This window comes from Entelurus aequoreus, linkage group LG24, assembly GCF_033978785.1.
Source record: "Entelurus aequoreus isolate RoL-2023_Sb linkage group LG24, RoL_Eaeq_v1.1, whole genome shotgun sequence".
Lineage (NCBI taxonomy): Eukaryota > Metazoa > Chordata > Actinopteri > Syngnathiformes > Syngnathidae > Entelurus > Entelurus aequoreus.
This window is the reverse complement of record NC_084754.1, coordinates 36,035,413-36,052,918: the sequence shown is the minus strand read 5'-3', so window position 1 is coordinate 36,052,918 and position 17,506 is coordinate 36,035,413. Positions and strand designations below refer to the sequence as shown.

The following is a 17,506-nucleotide window of genomic DNA, read 5'->3' as shown; positions in this document are numbered from 1 at the left end:
CTGTGTTTACTAACAAGACATCATGGCGGAGCAGAAGTCGAGTTTCTTAACATGGAGATATTCTCACTTCTTTTCTTTTGTCGAGCACCAAGAAAAGAACACTTTGGTTAAAAGTAAGTTGTGTCTTGGATCAAAGATCCTATCTACTGCCCAAAACAGCAATTCAAATCTGCTGAAACACCTACAAGAGCAACATGCTTCGACGAAGCTAGTAAAGAGAGACACACTTCAGCCTGGACTTATCTCTTATGTTTGACTGCCATCTACTGGTCACACTTATCATTACACCATGTACCAAATAAAATTGCTTTGAGGTGGGTAAGCTCAACCAAACGTATTCCTTACATTAGGCGCACCGGGTTATAAGGCGCACTGTCGAGTTTTAAAAAAAAAAAAAAAAAGATTTTTAGTGCGCCTTATAGTCCGGAAAATACGGTATATAAACAATATATTATTAATGTATTATATATATATACTCATTGTTAAAAGGGGCCCTTTGAGGGCAACCATAACTGCGATGTGGCCCTCGATGAAAACGAGTTTGACACCCCTGGTATAGTACATTCTATCGTGTTCAAAGTGTACAAATCTTTACCAAAATATGGACTTTTGTAGAGGCTGGAACCCATTATTCATATTTACATTGTTTCTTATGAAGACATTAGCTTCACTATGCAAACTTTTCCATTTACGAACCATGTTCAAGAACAAGCCGAGTTGGTAAATGGCGATTCCACTCTCGTTTCAAATGTAAGGCGGTACCCTCTTTTGTCAGATACTGTAGGTACTAATCTCACCAGGACAGAGTACTCCACGTCGTCGCCCAGCAGGCCTGTGTCGTTCAGGGTGTACTTGGCTTTCTTCACACGGGCGTCCACAGGTCCTTTCTCGATCTGGTGCTTTATGGCTCGGAACAGTTTGTACAAGGGCTCGCCTGCCGAGTCCTGAGAAGCACACAAACCAGTGCAAATATAAACAGGTTTTCAGAAAAAAGTACAATATTTATTTCTTTATTGAGGCATTTTTATTCAAAGGCAGACTGAGGGCAGAAAATTGGAGACTGAACATTACAGAAATGTCAAGGGTAAGCTAATGTTAGCTGTTTATTTTTGTCATTTCTTGCCACATATCGAACCACGGTGCTGTGATTACCTACCCGGGGGACAGGCAATGTTACTGTACCTTTAAGAACTGATAGAGACAGATGGACATCCAGTTGCACAGCATCCTTTCTACCACCGTCTCTGACCTGGAACACACATTACATGATCATTCCTTTTTTGTGAGAAGGCATTTGCTCACCACCAATGCAGCTAACTGCCACAGCTAATGTTAGCAGCGAAGATGTTACCAATCTAGCAAGACATACTATTAGCTCTATGCCAAACTAAACTGCAGGCATGTGAGCGCCCTTTGAGGAAAAAAAAATGGAAAACTGAAGAAAAAAATTGAAACATTTCCATCGTCACAAAGTGCAGCCATGCAAGCCGCGAAAGAATATTTAGAAAATCATGACTACATTTCCTGCAATAGGTGGGTTGCAATCACATGACCAAGAGGCACATCTAAGTTTCAGGCGATGGTCTAAGCTCCATTAGGCTAATGTTTATTAACCTGAGTCAGTGCAGATTAAGGCTTATTTTGAAAGGTTAAGAAACAAATATAAAAGCGATCATGAAAAAAATATTAAAATGGGATGAAGTGGATTTTCACACTCTTAAGAAATTTTTTTTTTTTTTAAATTTAAACCATTTATCATCACCAAGAGGTTACTGCTACCTCACTTCACTTGACATTTACGGTATTTAGAGAAGAAAAGATTGGAGGAACATCATCTTTACATCTGAGGGGTCCACAAATTAAACATTAATCAGTGAAAGTCAAAGTTGGACTTATTCCTACATTGCTAATTGACATAACGAGTGCTGCTGTGATCGTGACGCTAACGAGAAAAAACATTTGTTTGCAGTTGATTTACTGCTACAAATATTAGTCTACCGTATTTCCTTGAATTGGCGCAGGGAATATAGTATTCGCACGTCTAGAATTACTGCCGGGTCAAACTCGTTTCTCAAAATAATTAACGCATGCTTGGCCTTATCGCCGGTTTATTATTGAAGCTGGATCAAATTCGTTTCGCAAAATATTAATTTTATTATCGCATGTCTATAATTTTCGCCGGGTCAAACTCGTTTCGCAAAATATTTAGCATATGGCTAGAACTTCCACCGGGTCAAATTCGTTACGTCACGAGTGACGCATCTGTCCTCATTTTCAAAATGGAGGAAGCTGCTTTCAGTAGTTTACAATCGCACAAAGGAAAAAAGATAAAGAGCTTTTCAGTAGGATTTAAGGTCCAAGCTATTGAATACCGGTACAGTATGCTAAAGAGAACAGTAAACAGCTATGTTTTATTAATATACCGTAGCTGCGTGTGTGAAATACTGTATAAGTCATTAAATGACTCCCGCCTCCTGGTGGTAGAGGGCGCTGCCGCGCTAGTGATCCTTCTTGCGACTTCCGGTACTGCAGAAGAAGTGAACACACGCAGCAAGAGATTTTTTTTTTTTCCTCTGCCTGAACTTTTAACATGGAGGATTACATACCGGTATCTAAAATAAAACAGTTTTCTAAACTGGACTTTCAATCGATATTAAAGGAATATCTCCATCGAAACAGAGACTTTTAAAACTGAAGAAAGAAAATAAGGAAGACTTCTATAAACAAGTTATCGATGCTTTTGGTCAGAAGGAGCTGCAAATGGACTCCATTTATAAGTACAGGTAAGACCATAATAACGTTTTTTTTAATTAAATGTGCTTTTCATGATGGTATGCTTACATCACACTCAAAGCGCACGCCTAAATTTTATGGATTCCTTTTGGTAAACGTGCATGCGGTAAATAATTACCGCATGCACGGCCATCCCGCCGGTTTCCGGTAAACGCAGGTGTGACAGGAGGTTTTAAATTAATTAACGCCCCTGCGGCTATTCAAGGAAATACGGTAATCTACAATTCAGGTCGGCAGTTGTTTTTATGCTGTAAAGTTGATATTTTGTCTCATTATTTAGCTGTGGATGTCCCTTCAGCAATGTTTACTAGCGATATCAAGATTCACTATATGCTCTTGAGATTTATTAATCTACTTTATTAATACTATTAAGGATATTTTCTTTATGCCAACAAATATCACCAAAGATGCTATAATGTGCTATAATTTACCAGTCGAACTACGTTCCCATCTCACCTATGGTCATAAGCTTTGGGTTATGACCGAAAGGACAAGATCACGGGTCAAGCGGCCGAAATTAGTTTCCTCCGCCGGGTGGCGGGGCTCTCCCTTGGAGATAGGGTGAGAAGGTCTGCCATCCGGGAGGAGCTCAAAGTAAAACCGCTGCTCCTCCACATCGAGAGGAGCCAGATGAAGTGGTTCGGGCATCTGGTCATGATGCCACCCGAACGCCTCCCTAGGGAGGTGTTTAGGGCACGTCCGACCGATAGGAGGCCACGGGGAAGACCCAGGACACGTTGGGAAGACTATGACTCCCGGCTGGCCTGGGAACGCCTCAGGATCCCCTGGGAGGAGCTGGACGAAGTGGCTGGGGAGAGGGAAGTCTGGGCTTCCCTACTTCGGCTGCTGCCCCCGTGACCCGACCTCGGATAAGCGGAAGAAGATGGATGGATGGATGCTATAATGTGGTCATACATGTTTAATAATGCACTCGTCTTTCCTGCACAACAACTAATTGCTTTTAGTTTATCTTATGAAAATGGACAACAAAAATACGATGGATTGAACCAACAATCAAGATATTTATTACTAGGACTTAACATGACGTTAGTTTATTTGCACAAGCAGGTCTTCTAGGTTATCTTTAGGCATATAAACCACAAAAGAACACAAACTAATGCGATCACTTGTCATTTCTTACGTTTAGTTCTGCTCTCAAACGCTACTAATATAGTAGAGAATGAACTTGATTACATCACAGAAAGTTTCTCAAACAAATTAATGTTCAAACAAACATTTTACAAAGTGATCTGTGCAGACACAAACATCTACAAGATGATGAAAGTGATATTTTTAGGAGCCATTTTCTTTGACACACGTTCGTTTTTCTCTGACTTTATCACCTTTATGAACCACTTCTTTCAGAACTCTATGAAAGCTATGTCCTATCTCTTTGTTTGAACGACTGGAACACCCAAGAACAGAACAGCAATACGGCATTCTCTGCTCAAACTCTTCACTCACTCTCACTTGCTTTAATGCTATGCTCAAGCTGCATGACCATCGCGTGAATTAAGCCGCGAAGAAGAAAAACAGATGTGATGTCATATGCAACCCTCCTATAGGGTGCATTTCTACACTATATTTCACCATTAGATTTATTCTCATTTACCAATCTCTTTTGGCTGTCTTTTTGACATTTACATAGCCCATGGTTTCCCGCAGCGCTTTGTTGTTAAGGCGGCCGCCTTAACAACAAAGAGCCTAAACATAAAGTTTAAAAAAAAAAGTATATATATATTATATATTTTTTGTCCTGTCCAGCTTCTCAGGCAAATCATATAGCTGATGTAGATGCCCATATCGGCTGTTCAGATTTACTTTACAAAAGAGAAGTGTAGGATACTTCTCTTGTTGCCTTATTTGTATTTGACTTTATTAAATGTATTTATATTATCATTTGGTGCTAAACTAAAGTCTTAACAAGCTGCTACGCTTCGTACTGCCTCTGCCAGTACGTCTCTGCAGCACCCAGCATTGTCCCACCCACACAACCATCTGATTGGTTAAACGCAGAGTGGTAACAGCCAATCAGCGGTGCGTATTCAGAGCGCATGTAACAGCCAATCAGCAGTGCGTATTCAGGGCGCATGGAGTCAGTGCTCACCGCAGAGGCAGGCAGAGAGGAGAGACGATGCGGGTTAGCAGAAAGGTGTTTAGCAGGTGAGCATAATGCAGTGGACTCTCCCCAAATTATAATAAACACCTCCCAGTCAACTACTAGTAACATCACTATGAGCCCGTTGACGTTCTGGAAATATTAGCGGCATTTGAGCTCGCTTGCAGTCCTTGAGGTGAAGGCTAATTAGCTTTTCACGTAACGTTAGCTAATTTTGCGGTTTGTGCATGCGTGCGTGCGTGTGTGTGTTACGGACAGCAAAGCCCTGTCTGTCTGAGAGAAAGACAAGCATTTGTTACCTACAGTTAACAACTAAGTTATTTCACTTTACCTTTTTCTGTGTTGAAGCACGAAAAAAGGACATTATGTTAAATGAAGAGTTTCTGTCTCTGCTATAAAAATGTAACTGCATCATAAAGCCTTCATGAACTCCATGGTGTTCAGGGATGAATAGTCTCTCCTATTGCTATTGTACTATTTTTTCAGCTGTAGTTACATTAATCATTAGTAAGGTAGCAGCCTAGTTTTGAATGGCAGGGTCCCTGCTATCACATGTTGATAAAAATATAACATTTACATAATAAAAATCAACTACAGGCTTCCCAAATGCTGTAATAAAGTAAGCATGATGAGTTGAGCCTATGTCAGCATCTGGCCCCACTTTTAACTCTTTTTTTCAAACGCTTATTGCAAACGCTTATTTACAGTAAGTCATTAATTTCACTTAGTCATTATTTTGTCTTAGTAAGTCAATATTTACTGAGTCAAAATAATGACTTTTTTGGAATATAAGTCGCAGTTTTTTTCATAGTTTGGCCGGGGATGCGACTTATACTCAGGAGCGACTTATGTGTGAAATTATTAACACATTACCGTAAAATATCAAATAATATTATTTAGCTCATTCATGTAAGAGACTAGACGTATAAGATTTCATCGGATTTAGCGATTAGGAGTGACAGATTGTTTGGTAAACGTATAGCATGTTCTATATGTTATAGTTATTTGAATGACTCTTACCATAATATGTTACGTTAACATACCAGGCATGTTCTCAATTGATTATTTATGCGTCATATAACGTACACTTATTCAGCCTGTTGTTCACTATTCTTTATTTATTTTAAATTGCCTTTCAAATGTCTATTCTTGGTGTTGGGTTTTATCAAATAAATTTAAAAATGTAATGTAAAATTATATGCCATGCACCTGGGGATAGGTTGATTGGCAACACTAAATGGGCCCTCGTGTGTGAATGTTGTCTATCTGTGTTGGCCCTGTGATGAGGTGGCAACTTGTCCAAGGTGTACCCCGCCTTACACCCGAGGGAAGCTGGGATAGGCTCCAGCCACCCCTGCCACCCCGAGAGGGACAAGCGGTAGAAAATGGATGGATGAAATGCAAAGAACTCAGAAAATATCTCCCCATTTGGCAATTCTATCCGGTGCCACGCACCCTGGGGCAATATATTTCCAGTGTTGTGACCTCTGTCTACATCAGTCATGTCAAAAATATACCATCTCCCTGGCTATTAATAAATACTCTAGAACCTCAACTGGTTCGGAACTAACAGTGTTCGGATTGTATTCACCCAAATATGATTAGCAGCAAAGTATAAAGCCGCCAACGTTGTGGCTCGGAGAGCGAATGCAGGCGACAACAAGTAAGTTAGCAATATGATTACCGTGGAAGTCCACTCTCCATACTGTACATTATCATTACATTACTTCATAAATGTACTGGAGTTGTTTACAGTAGATTGTATTGTATTGTTTTTCATACATGTTCAAATGTTGTTTTGGGCAGGGGTAAGCAACAATTAAAATGGTTATAATTCATTTTAATGGGTGCCATTGATTTAAGATGCAAGCGTTTTGAGATAAGAGTGCCGTCACAGAACCTATGTCAATGTCAACTAATGGTAGGTTGAGGTACTACTGGAGTTTATATTATCTGAAGAAGTTGAAAAGCAACAAGTTCAATGTTCAGTACGTGCTTTTGGAGAGTTTTTACTGTTTTTGACTTCAGCATTTTATAAGGGCCTGATGTTTTATTTTAGTAAATGGCGAAGCCTGTTTTTGTTTAAAGTCTGTTACAAACAATACATTATTTCATTAAGCCATTTTTAGTGATATAGCAATCGTGATCTGCCACAATAATGTATGAATTTTAGTGACAATACCTCAAGTTGAGGCTTTTTCTCAGCATTTTTTAGGTGAGATTAAAACAATATATTAATCACTGACCATAATCAATTAATTACTCTTTTTTTTTTTTAAATCACTTGAAAGCACTATTAAAAAGCAGACAAGTATTAAATTATTTTATTTAATCCGGGGTTCTTAACCTTTTTGACCTTGGGGCCCAACTTTTCCACTACTGAGGGGTCCGGAACCCACTCAAATATTAACACAAAATTGTAATCTTACTGTTTATTTTAATCATGTTCGATAATTTTATCTAACCTACTTATAGTTTAACAGGATAAAACTTTGTCAAATAACATGAATGCTTGTGTTAATCACAAAGCTTATTATTAAGGCTTAGGTCAGGCTGATTACAAAAATAAATACTAATCAAATATACTGCAAAAGAAGGGACTCATAAAAACTGATGAAAAATAAATTTACTTTCAATTACGCTGTGTTAAATGGAATAAATTCTAACTAATTTATTGATGAATAATAATAATATATATGCAGCACGGTGGCAGAGGGGTTAGTGCGTCTGCCTCACAATACGAAGGTCCTGAGTAGTCCTGGGTTCAATCCCGGGCTGGAGATCTTTCTGTGTGGAGTTTGCATGTTCTCCCCGTGACTGCGTGGGTTCCCTCCGGGTACTCCGGCTTCCTCCCACCTCCAAAGACATGCACCTGGGGATAGGTTGATTGGCAACACTAAATTGGCCCTAGTGTGAATGTGAGTGTGAATGTTGTCTGTCTATCTGTGTTGGCCCTGCGATGAGGTGGCGACTTGTCCAGGGTGTACCCCGCCTTCCGCCCGATTGTAGCTGAGATAGGCTCCAGCGCCCCCTGCGACCCCGAAGGGAATAAGCGGTAGAAAATGGATGGATGGATGGATGTTCTCAAATACAGTTTCACCACTATAGTCATAATTTTTGCGCTTAAGAAGCTTCTCTAGCGCCAGACTTCTTCTGTTTGTTTGAGACTGTCACTACTGCCATAAGTGGTTGAAAAGTGTATTACAACCGAGTACCGCTGCAGCACATACGGCCCACAGCTGAGAAAATTATTTTTGGCGGCCCTCTAGGGGTGGTTAAGAAACACTGATTCAAATAATAGTTTCATGCAAATCTGATCAATAACTGTCTGTCTTCTATTATTCATTCAATTACATTTTAAACATGATATCATAAAGTCAGATGTACTTTAAATAAAAAATAGATAAAAAGCATTAAATCCAAGCGAATGGCATCTTGCAAAGTGTTATTTTTAGCACTGCTGAGTCAATTAGTCCATTGACAGCTTGGAATGTGGTGATGCACACTGAAGGCAGTGTTTGTGCACAATGTTGACAAGGCACATTCCCTCGCAGCCTTGTCACTGTCACACTATTTCAAACTCACTTCAGTGGACACTTTTGATGGATGCTCATGACATATATCCACTGGGTAGCATTGATATCAGTTAGCATGCCTAATTAGATGTCTAGTGTGTCAAAAGTGGGTTGAGGCAATGACCTAATCAGCATAATGAGCCTCTCCATTGGGGGATAATTAAGATGCATATTTGTTTTACAGCCACTAGCTAAGTGGGGAAACACAGCAGACAGTTCAAGTGACATCACCTCATTAAAGTAACAATGAGGGATGATCTGACAAACAAGACCCTCACACAATCATTTCAGTCAAAAAGTGAATGGTATAACCCAGAAAATCACATAAACGGAGTATAAGTCGCACCGGCCGAAAATGCATACTAAAGAAGGAAAAAAACATACATAAGTCACACTGGAGTATAAGTCGAATTTTTGGGGGAAATTTATTTGATAAAACCCAACACCAAGAATAGACATTTGAAAGGCAATGTGAAATAAATAAAGATTAGTGAACAACAGACTGAATAACTGTACGTTATATGACACATAAATAACCAACTGAGAACGTGCCTGGTATGTTAACGTAACATATTATGGTAAGAGTCATTCAAATAACTATAACATATAGAACATGCTATACGTTTACCAAACAATCTGTCACTCCTAATCGCTAAATCCGATGAAATCCTATACGTCTAGTCTCTTACGTGAATGAGCTAAATAATATTATTTGATATTTTACGGTAATGTGTTAATAATTTCACACATAAGTCGCTCCTGAGTATAAGTCGCACCCCCGGCCAAACTATGAAAAAAACTGCGACTTATAGTCCGAAAAATATGGTAAGCTCAAACACCACAATTTATTACTCTCGACCGATTGGGGATTTACTGTACTTCATTCGTCATTTAAATAAACAAATGTCAATGGTTATAAATATGCAAAATGTCTACATTTGAAACACCACTGTAAAATATTAATTATCCTAATAATGTTTGAAAACATGTCCATTTAACCGTGGATTTATTATATTTATTATTTCAATACATATTACATTCACAAATTAAGTTGTTTTAAAATGCAGTTACATTTTACTTGTGTGTTTGTTTAAATAATGATACCAATAAATAAATGCATGACACATTTCAGTATTTAATGAGTTAAATTGGTGGAGGAGGAATTATGGTGAGGGGTTGTTTTTCAGGAGTTGGGCTTGACCCCTTAGTTTCAGTGAAAGGAACTTTCACTGGATTCAAAAACTTTGAATGCTCCAGGATACCAAAACATTTAGGACAATTCCATGGGATGGCACTTCAAGTTCATATGTGAGTAAAGGCTGGTGGCCAAATACTTTTGGCAATATAGTGTATACTTCTGACCCAGCAGATTTGGTCACATTTTCAGTAGACCATAATAAATTCATAAAAGAACCACATTTCAGGAATGTTTTTTGTGACCAACAAGTATGTGCTCCAATCACTCTATCACGAAAAATAAGAGTTGTATAAATTATTGGAAACTCAAGACAGCCATGACATTATGTTCTTTACAAGTGTATGTAAACTTTTGACCACGACTGTATATATTCCTCGCGCACTAATTGACTGAAAGAGCGCGCACTTTGCCGATGTAGTCACGTTATCGATGGCAAAATGCATTTTTAGACAATATTATTTGCCTGAGCGGCTACGAGACACCGAGAGTAACAAGCAGTAGAAAATGTATGGCGTCACATTAGTACCAAAAATTCGAGCGCATAAAAACTGTTATCGCGCGCTGATTTTCCACTTCGTGCGCGCCCGCGACACCCTTTTGCGCGCGCGTGGTGCCTTTGTGCGCGCGCGCGGCGCCTTTCTGATTGGCTCTGAGCATTTTTCATATGAGCCAATCAGAAGTATAGCAGGGCGGGTCATCGTTAATATGTATCAAGATTTATGGAGGAAGAAGTGGATAAAAAAATGTTGGCTGAAAAAGAGGTAAGTTGAGGGACACAGTTATTTACATTTTTGAACTGGTTTGGAGTGATTGTAAGGGTTTACTGACTAGTTAGAAGAATGGAGGCTCCACTGCTATCTTAGTTGAAAACATTAAATGCACTGCACATGAGTGTAATAAAAAAAGCACCTGGACTTCCTAGTTCACACAGCATCCCTGCTGTTAGACATTCATGTGTGTTGTTTCGCTAGTTGCTTGTTTTATTACTTTTCTTCTCATCATAGTCCTAATACTTGTCAAGTATCCCGTTTTGGCCAGAAACATCCTGTATATTACACCTCTTTCCTAGCCAGCCCATCTCAAACATCCTGTATTTTACACCTCTTTCCTAGCCTTACTAGCCAGCCCATCTCTTTTGCACTCTGTTCGATTGCATTACGAAATTTGAATGTAAATGAAAAACCATGTAGGGCTGGTATGTTTTATTTATTTTATTTTATTAACACTGGTATGTTTTATTTGTTGACCTTCAAATTAAATGTGCTGTGACATGACATGTCATCGGTCTTACACATTTTGGTTATATACTGTACTTCTGTATTCTATAGTAACCAATTTGCATCTTCCTTTTCTAAACAGAAATGCTGGCAGGGATGGAGAGGAGGTTTTTTGAGGGGGGGCATTGATGGCAAAGTACCAAAGTACTCAATGACCGACTTTGAAAAATACACCTTCAAGTAGGTTGTAAAAAAAAGGCAGATGAAGTGAAACTATGGCAATGCTTTTCTTTACACTCTCTCATGCACACAGATACTCATGTTATGAGAAGCATATTGTTTCAAAAATATTAACATTAATTGTTGTTATTTTAAACATCTTTCAGATTACATTGCTCGAATTCAAAAACCACTTTACTACACAATTATTAGGCCCAATGTGCAGGATTATTCTATTAGTATTAGTTATTTTTTATGTTTCATCATATCTTAGCTTGTTTTTATGTTTTATCATATTTTAGCCTATTTTATATGGTCTTATTATATTTATATTTCCGTTTTTATTGTATTTTATTTTATTTTATAGTTTTTCATATTGTAGTTTATTTTTATGTTTGATTATATCTTATCTTATTTCATATTATTTTTGGACTTTTACCTGATGTGTATTTCAATTATTTTTAATCCATTTATTTTATCATCTAGTGTTTCCTCAAAGAGCCCTCTGGATCTCCACGTCCAGAGGGTTCCTGTGATTGGCTATTGTCATTGTGTTGTTATTATTATAGTTGTTGTTGTTGTTTGTTTATTTTTATGTACATGTTTGACTGTCTTCATGGGGTGTGGGTGTTGTTTCTCATTTTGTTTTTAACTATGTAAAGCACTTTGAGCTGCATTTTAAATGTATGAAAAGTGCTTTATAAATAAAAATTTATTATTATTATTATTAGTAATAGTACCCTTACAATCACTCCAAAGCAGTTCAATAATGTAAATAACTGTGTCCCTCAACTTACCTCTTTTTCAGCCGACATTTTTTGATCCACTTCTTCCTCCGTAAATCTTGATACATCTTGATACATATTGACGATGACTCGCCCTGCTATACTTCTGATTGGCTCATATGAAAAATGCTCAGAGCCAATCAGAAAGAAGGGGCCGTCTAAGCATGCCCGCCCCCAAAGTACCAAAATGAAACATGACAGCGCACAGACCGAGACGGCGCGCGCGCAGAAAGGCACCGCGCGCGCGCAGATAGGCACTGCACGCGCGCACAAAGGCACCACGCGCGCACAAAGGCACCACGCGCGCACAAAAGGGTGTCGCGCGCGCGCAAAAGGGTGTCACGCGCGCTCACGAAGTGAAAAATCAGCGCGCGATAACAGTTTTTATGCGCTCGGATTTTTGGTACTAATGTGACGCCATAAAAATGGATTAGAAAGGACAGATTAAAAAAAATCATAATTAAAAAATAGTCTAAAAAATAGTTTTTTTGTTGTTGGGTTTTTTTTAATTTGGGACTTCCCGCGGGCCGGATTTTGGACACTGGCGGGCCGGATCCATTTTTTGGGGACCCCTGGTATAGTCTTTAAAATTGTTTTAGTATATTTCTAGGTAAATTCCAATCAGTTCTGATTATTCTTTATTGACATTTCTTAGCAGATTTTCCACAAATTTACTATAATTTTATTGGTAATTTACTTACTCCCTTTAATGGCTGATTTTGTGCTTATTCTCAAATTCCTGCCTTAGGTTTGGGCGTTACTGCCAACTGCTTCTGAGTTCCGCAGCCTGCAAAATATATGTCATACAGACGTGTAATAGTGTATGATACCAATATTTTGGTACCAGTACCGGTACCAAAATTATTTCGATATTTTCTAAATAAAGGGCACCACAAAGAATTGCATTATTGGCTGTATTTGAACAAAAAATCTTAGGGTACATTAAACATATGTTTCTTATTGCAAGTTTGTCCTTAAATAAAACAGTGAACATACAAGACAACTTGTCTTTAATTAGTAAGTAAACAAACAAAGGCTCCTAATTTAGTCTGCTGACATATGCAGTGACATATTGTGTCATTTTCCATTCTATTATTTTGTCAAAATTATAAAGGACAAGTGGTAAAAAATCAATTATTAATCTACTTGTTCATTTACTGTTAATATCTGCTTACTTTCACTTTTAAAATGTCCTATCTACACTTCTGTTAAAATGTAATAATCACTTACTCTTCTGTTGTTTGGATGTTTTACATTAGTTTTGGGTGATACCACAAATTTGGGTATCAATCTGATACCAAGTAGTTACAGGATGATACATTGGTCCTATTCAAAGTCCTCATGCATATTTCCTGAATTTGTAAACATAATATACACTTTAAAAAAAAACCAAGAAGATGTTGTGATGCCAAAAAATATCGACGTAATCATAGAAGTATCGACTAGATACGCTCCTGTACTTGGTATCATTACAGTGGATGTTAGGTGTAGATCCACCCATGACGTTTGTTTACATTTTGACGGCGGTGAGATACGGTGTGTAGTGAAGCATGTTTAGCTATTCCTCGTCCTGCAGTGATAATGAGACTTGTAAGAAACTTACTTGATATGTCGCCATGAAGACAAGGATTAGTGATTTAGAAGTAGCTGGACTTTAGCCGCTAGCTCGTTAGCCATGTCTTAAAGCACCTCTTCCTGAGGGCGTTTCAGTGTTTTCACTTCACCTTTATAGTCAGTTTTTAGGCCAAAATGCGTCCATTCTCCCTTTTCTGTCTACACACTGTGTCTGCTTGTAAGTACTCTGTGATTGTGCGCTGCCGAACATGCTCATCTGCTCATAAACCAGCAATGACACGACGTGACGACGACGGGGGTGCGGGGGAATGGGGGACCGGTACTTTTTAGAGGCGGCATAGTACCGAATATCATTCATTAGTATCACGGTACTATACTAATACCGGTATACCGTACAACCCTAACGTGTAGATATTTTTTAAAAAAAGCTCTGTCATACGGACATGAAGATATTAAAAAAAAAAGCTTCACGTGTAGATATTTAAAAAAGTTGTGTGTCACTCACCGTCGCAGCATCAACTTGGGGTTTTTGCTGTGGACGTACTCCTCCATGAGCTCCAGCAACAGCGTCCTCATGATATCCGTGTAGTACTCCAGCTTCCCGTGGAGCGCCACCGTCAGCAGGGAGGCAAAGTAGACTTTGGCCCTGGCGTTGAAGTCATTGCTGCGCTCCAGGGTGCGGATAAACTATCGACACAAGCAGAGATTCAGCACCGGGAATCTTGAAATAAATAAAGATAGCTGCCAAAGAGAAAAATAACGATGCAGGTAAAATGAGTGCAGGGTGAGAGTTAATACCAATTAGAGCAAGATGCTTCAGTTAACACCTGTCTGGTAGTTCCTGCGCCAGAACCGTTGGATACAAGCCTTCCAATCGTCAGCTTCTCACGTCTAATATTGGAGCGCTGACACGAACCAGCCAGCGCCAGACCAATTCAAAATAGACGACGATGATAAAAAGGAAAGTTCTGCCTGTGAAATGTCACCGACAAAGTAAAGCATTAACCGCGAACTCACTTATTGGGAGACAAAAAGGTTTGCCTCATTAGCTGAGCTTTTTTTACTGCTCACATCCACCGACTGTTACTGCCGACACTGCTCAGCATCTCCATAATAGCGTTGTTAGCGCAACATTTATGTCAACCTCATTATTTATAATTACTATTTTTACTACTATTATCATTATTGATTCAGGTATATTCACTTAAATACACAACTTGATCGGAAAATGTTGTGGAAAAACCTACATAAAATAAAAATATAAAAAATATATAAATTAAGAGTTTTAAAATAAAATTTTAAAAATGCATTATCTATTAATAATCCAAAATTGCAAAGTTAAAATTTAAATGTGGATTTAATTTATATATATATATATATATATATATATATATATATATATATATATATATATATATATATATATATATATATATACACACATATGTATATTTATATATATGTATATATATACATACAAATATATATGTATATAAAGTTTGGGGTCACATTGAAATGTCCTTATTTTTTAAGGAAAAGCACTGTACTTTTCAATGAAGATAACTTTAAACTAGTCTTAACTTTAAAGAAATACACTCTATACATTGCTAATGTGGTAAATGACTATTCTAGCTGCAAATGTCTGGTTTTTGGTGCAATATCTACATAGGTGTATAGAGGCCCATTTCCAGCAACTATCACTCCAGTGTTCTAATGGTACAACGTGTTTGCTCATTGGCTCAGAAGGCTAATTGATGATTATAAAACCTTTGTGCAATCATGTTCACACATCTGAAAACAGTTTAGCTCGTTACAGAAGCTACAAAACTGACCTTCCTTTGAGCAGATTAAATTTCTGGAGCATCACATTTGTGGGGTCAATTAAACGCTCAAAATGGCCAGAAAAAGAGAACTTTCATCTGAAACTCGACAGTCTATTCTTCTTCTTAGAAATGAAGGCTATTCCACAAAATTGTTTGGGTGACCCCAAACTTTTGAACGGTAGTGTATATATATATGTCTATATATACATATGTATATGTATATATATATATATACATATGTATATGTATATATATATTATATATATACATCCTTACATATATATATATATATATATATATATATATATATATATATATATATATATATATATATATATATATATATATATATATATATATATATATATACATCCTTACATATATATATATATTTCTTAAATATTGATGTATTTAAATTGAATAAGCAAGATAAGCTGTGACAAAAGTTTATCTGACCCAATTTGAGTAGCATTTAAATTAAAATGGAAAACCCAACTCTACATATTCAGACACTACAGTAATACTATCACATTGCGTAATTGTGTATAGTTTTGTTGTTGTATGTATAGGCTAACTGGAGTTTTGGACCGAGTATCTCATATTCTGGATGTATATGATAAGAAAATATGTATCTGTGATATAGTCATGCTCTCACTGATGTCCTCAATCAATAATATCGATAGAATGTCTCCACAATACTGACAAGGCAGCTATCTACAAAGGATGTATTGTGTGCTTACATTGATGAGGAAAGTCTTGGAGTTGAGAAGGTTGGAGAACTGGTTGAGAGCTTGCATCACGGTGGCCCGCCGAGCCTCGGGTATGTCCAGCTTGCCCGTTATCATCACGTCGTTGGCGCCGTCCTTGGAGGGCAGGAAGAAGACGCGGTCCGTGTAGGTCTTGTAGTCCAGGAAGGGGATCCGACCCTCGCTCAGCTCGTTTGTGTGGTCCTCCATTTCGATCATGAGGTCTGAAGGAGAAAATCGTCAGGTGACAGGAAGTCATTGCATCACTTTTTACCCTTATGTCCCAAAAAGGTCCGTATTGCTAAATAACAAAACTGTCATGTATAAATGCCTGTTTTTACTTACAGCACTTGTTCATAACAACATTCATAGAATGGGGGTCAAGTGAGCGAAGGTCTTGTCCAACAATCAGGTAAAATATAATGTGCATGTAGATCACATGTGTCAAACTCAAGGCCCAGGGGCCAGATGTGGCCCGCCGCTTCATTTTATTTGGCCCTCGAAAGCCTGGAAATAATATGATCAATAAAGTACTGTAACTTTTCTTACTAAATGTATTATTTCTTTCTATTTTGGGAGAAAAAAAAAAGTACTCCATGTAATCGCATATTATGTTAACTTAAATATTGTCTAATTATGCAAAAATATATCAAACATTCAAACCATTTTTTAAAATAGAAATAAATACTAATAATAATGATTTCAAAGCAAGTTATACATCAAATTGTGCAATGCAAAAGTAGCAATAGATTTAATGGTAAAATTGTGAAATTTACTGTGGTTTTTACAGCATTTTTCGCTAAATGAAAAAAAACAGTACTTTTTTACTGTAATAAACTGTGGTGCTGTTATGGCATTTACAGTAATACACCGTCAAATCATCAGTTGCCGATTTACGGTAAAAAAAACAAACAAACAAACTGGCAGCTCAAGTGCCAACATTTTACTGTAAAATTAGTTTTTTTTATTGACAGTAAAAAAACTTATGTAAATTTTACAGTAAAATTCCAGCAACTGAGCTGAAATTTTTACCATAAAAACAGCAGTACTGTTTTTCCATTTACAGTACTATACACTAAATTTTGAGGTGAAATTATTGCAACTTAACATATTTTTTTACATTTCAGTTTAAAAAAATCTACTAATAAAATGCATACACAAATTGTGTAATAATAGTATTCACTGTCAGAAGCGGCCCTCTGGGGCCAAACATAACTGCGATGTGGCCCTCAGTGAAAACGACTTTGACACCTCTTAGATGATCATATCTGCTGTACAGATTTACTTTACAAAAGAGAAGTGTGGGATACTACTCTTGTTGCCTAATTTGTATTTGACTTTGTTGATTTTTTTTCAAAAATAACAATAAATTAGCCTTAAAACTGGCATGTATATGGAGAATCAAACAGCTGTACCTGTGAATTCTTTCTTGCAGCGATCTCGCACACTCTCCTCC

At 37.6% G+C, this 17,506-nt stretch overlaps 1 protein-coding gene across 5 annotated transcripts in view; it reads right to left on the bottom strand.

The window, feature by feature from the left end:
- plxnb2b (plexin b2b) overlaps positions 1 to 17,506 on the bottom strand; it is a 629,608-nt gene that overhangs the window by 79,932 nt on the left and 532,170 nt on the right. For all 5 annotated transcript variants that reach the window (XR_009824287.1, XR_009824286.1, XR_009824288.1 and 2 more), the window contains 5 exons: positions 17,466 to 17,506; positions 16,045 to 16,274; positions 13,987 to 14,168; positions 1,183 to 1,249; positions 798 to 944 (listed from right to left, as the gene is read on the bottom strand). The exon at positions 17,466 to 17,506 is cut by the window's right edge and continues 60 nt beyond it. Coding sequence is in view for 2 of the 5 variants with exons in the window: in XM_062035284.1 (XP_061891268.1) it covers positions 798 to 944; positions 1,183 to 1,249; positions 13,987 to 14,168; positions 16,045 to 16,274; positions 17,466 to 17,506 (667 nt within the window). In the remaining 3 variants the exon portion in view is untranslated. The remainder of the gene's footprint in view (positions 1 to 797; positions 945 to 1,182; positions 1,250 to 13,986; positions 14,169 to 16,044; positions 16,275 to 17,465) is intronic.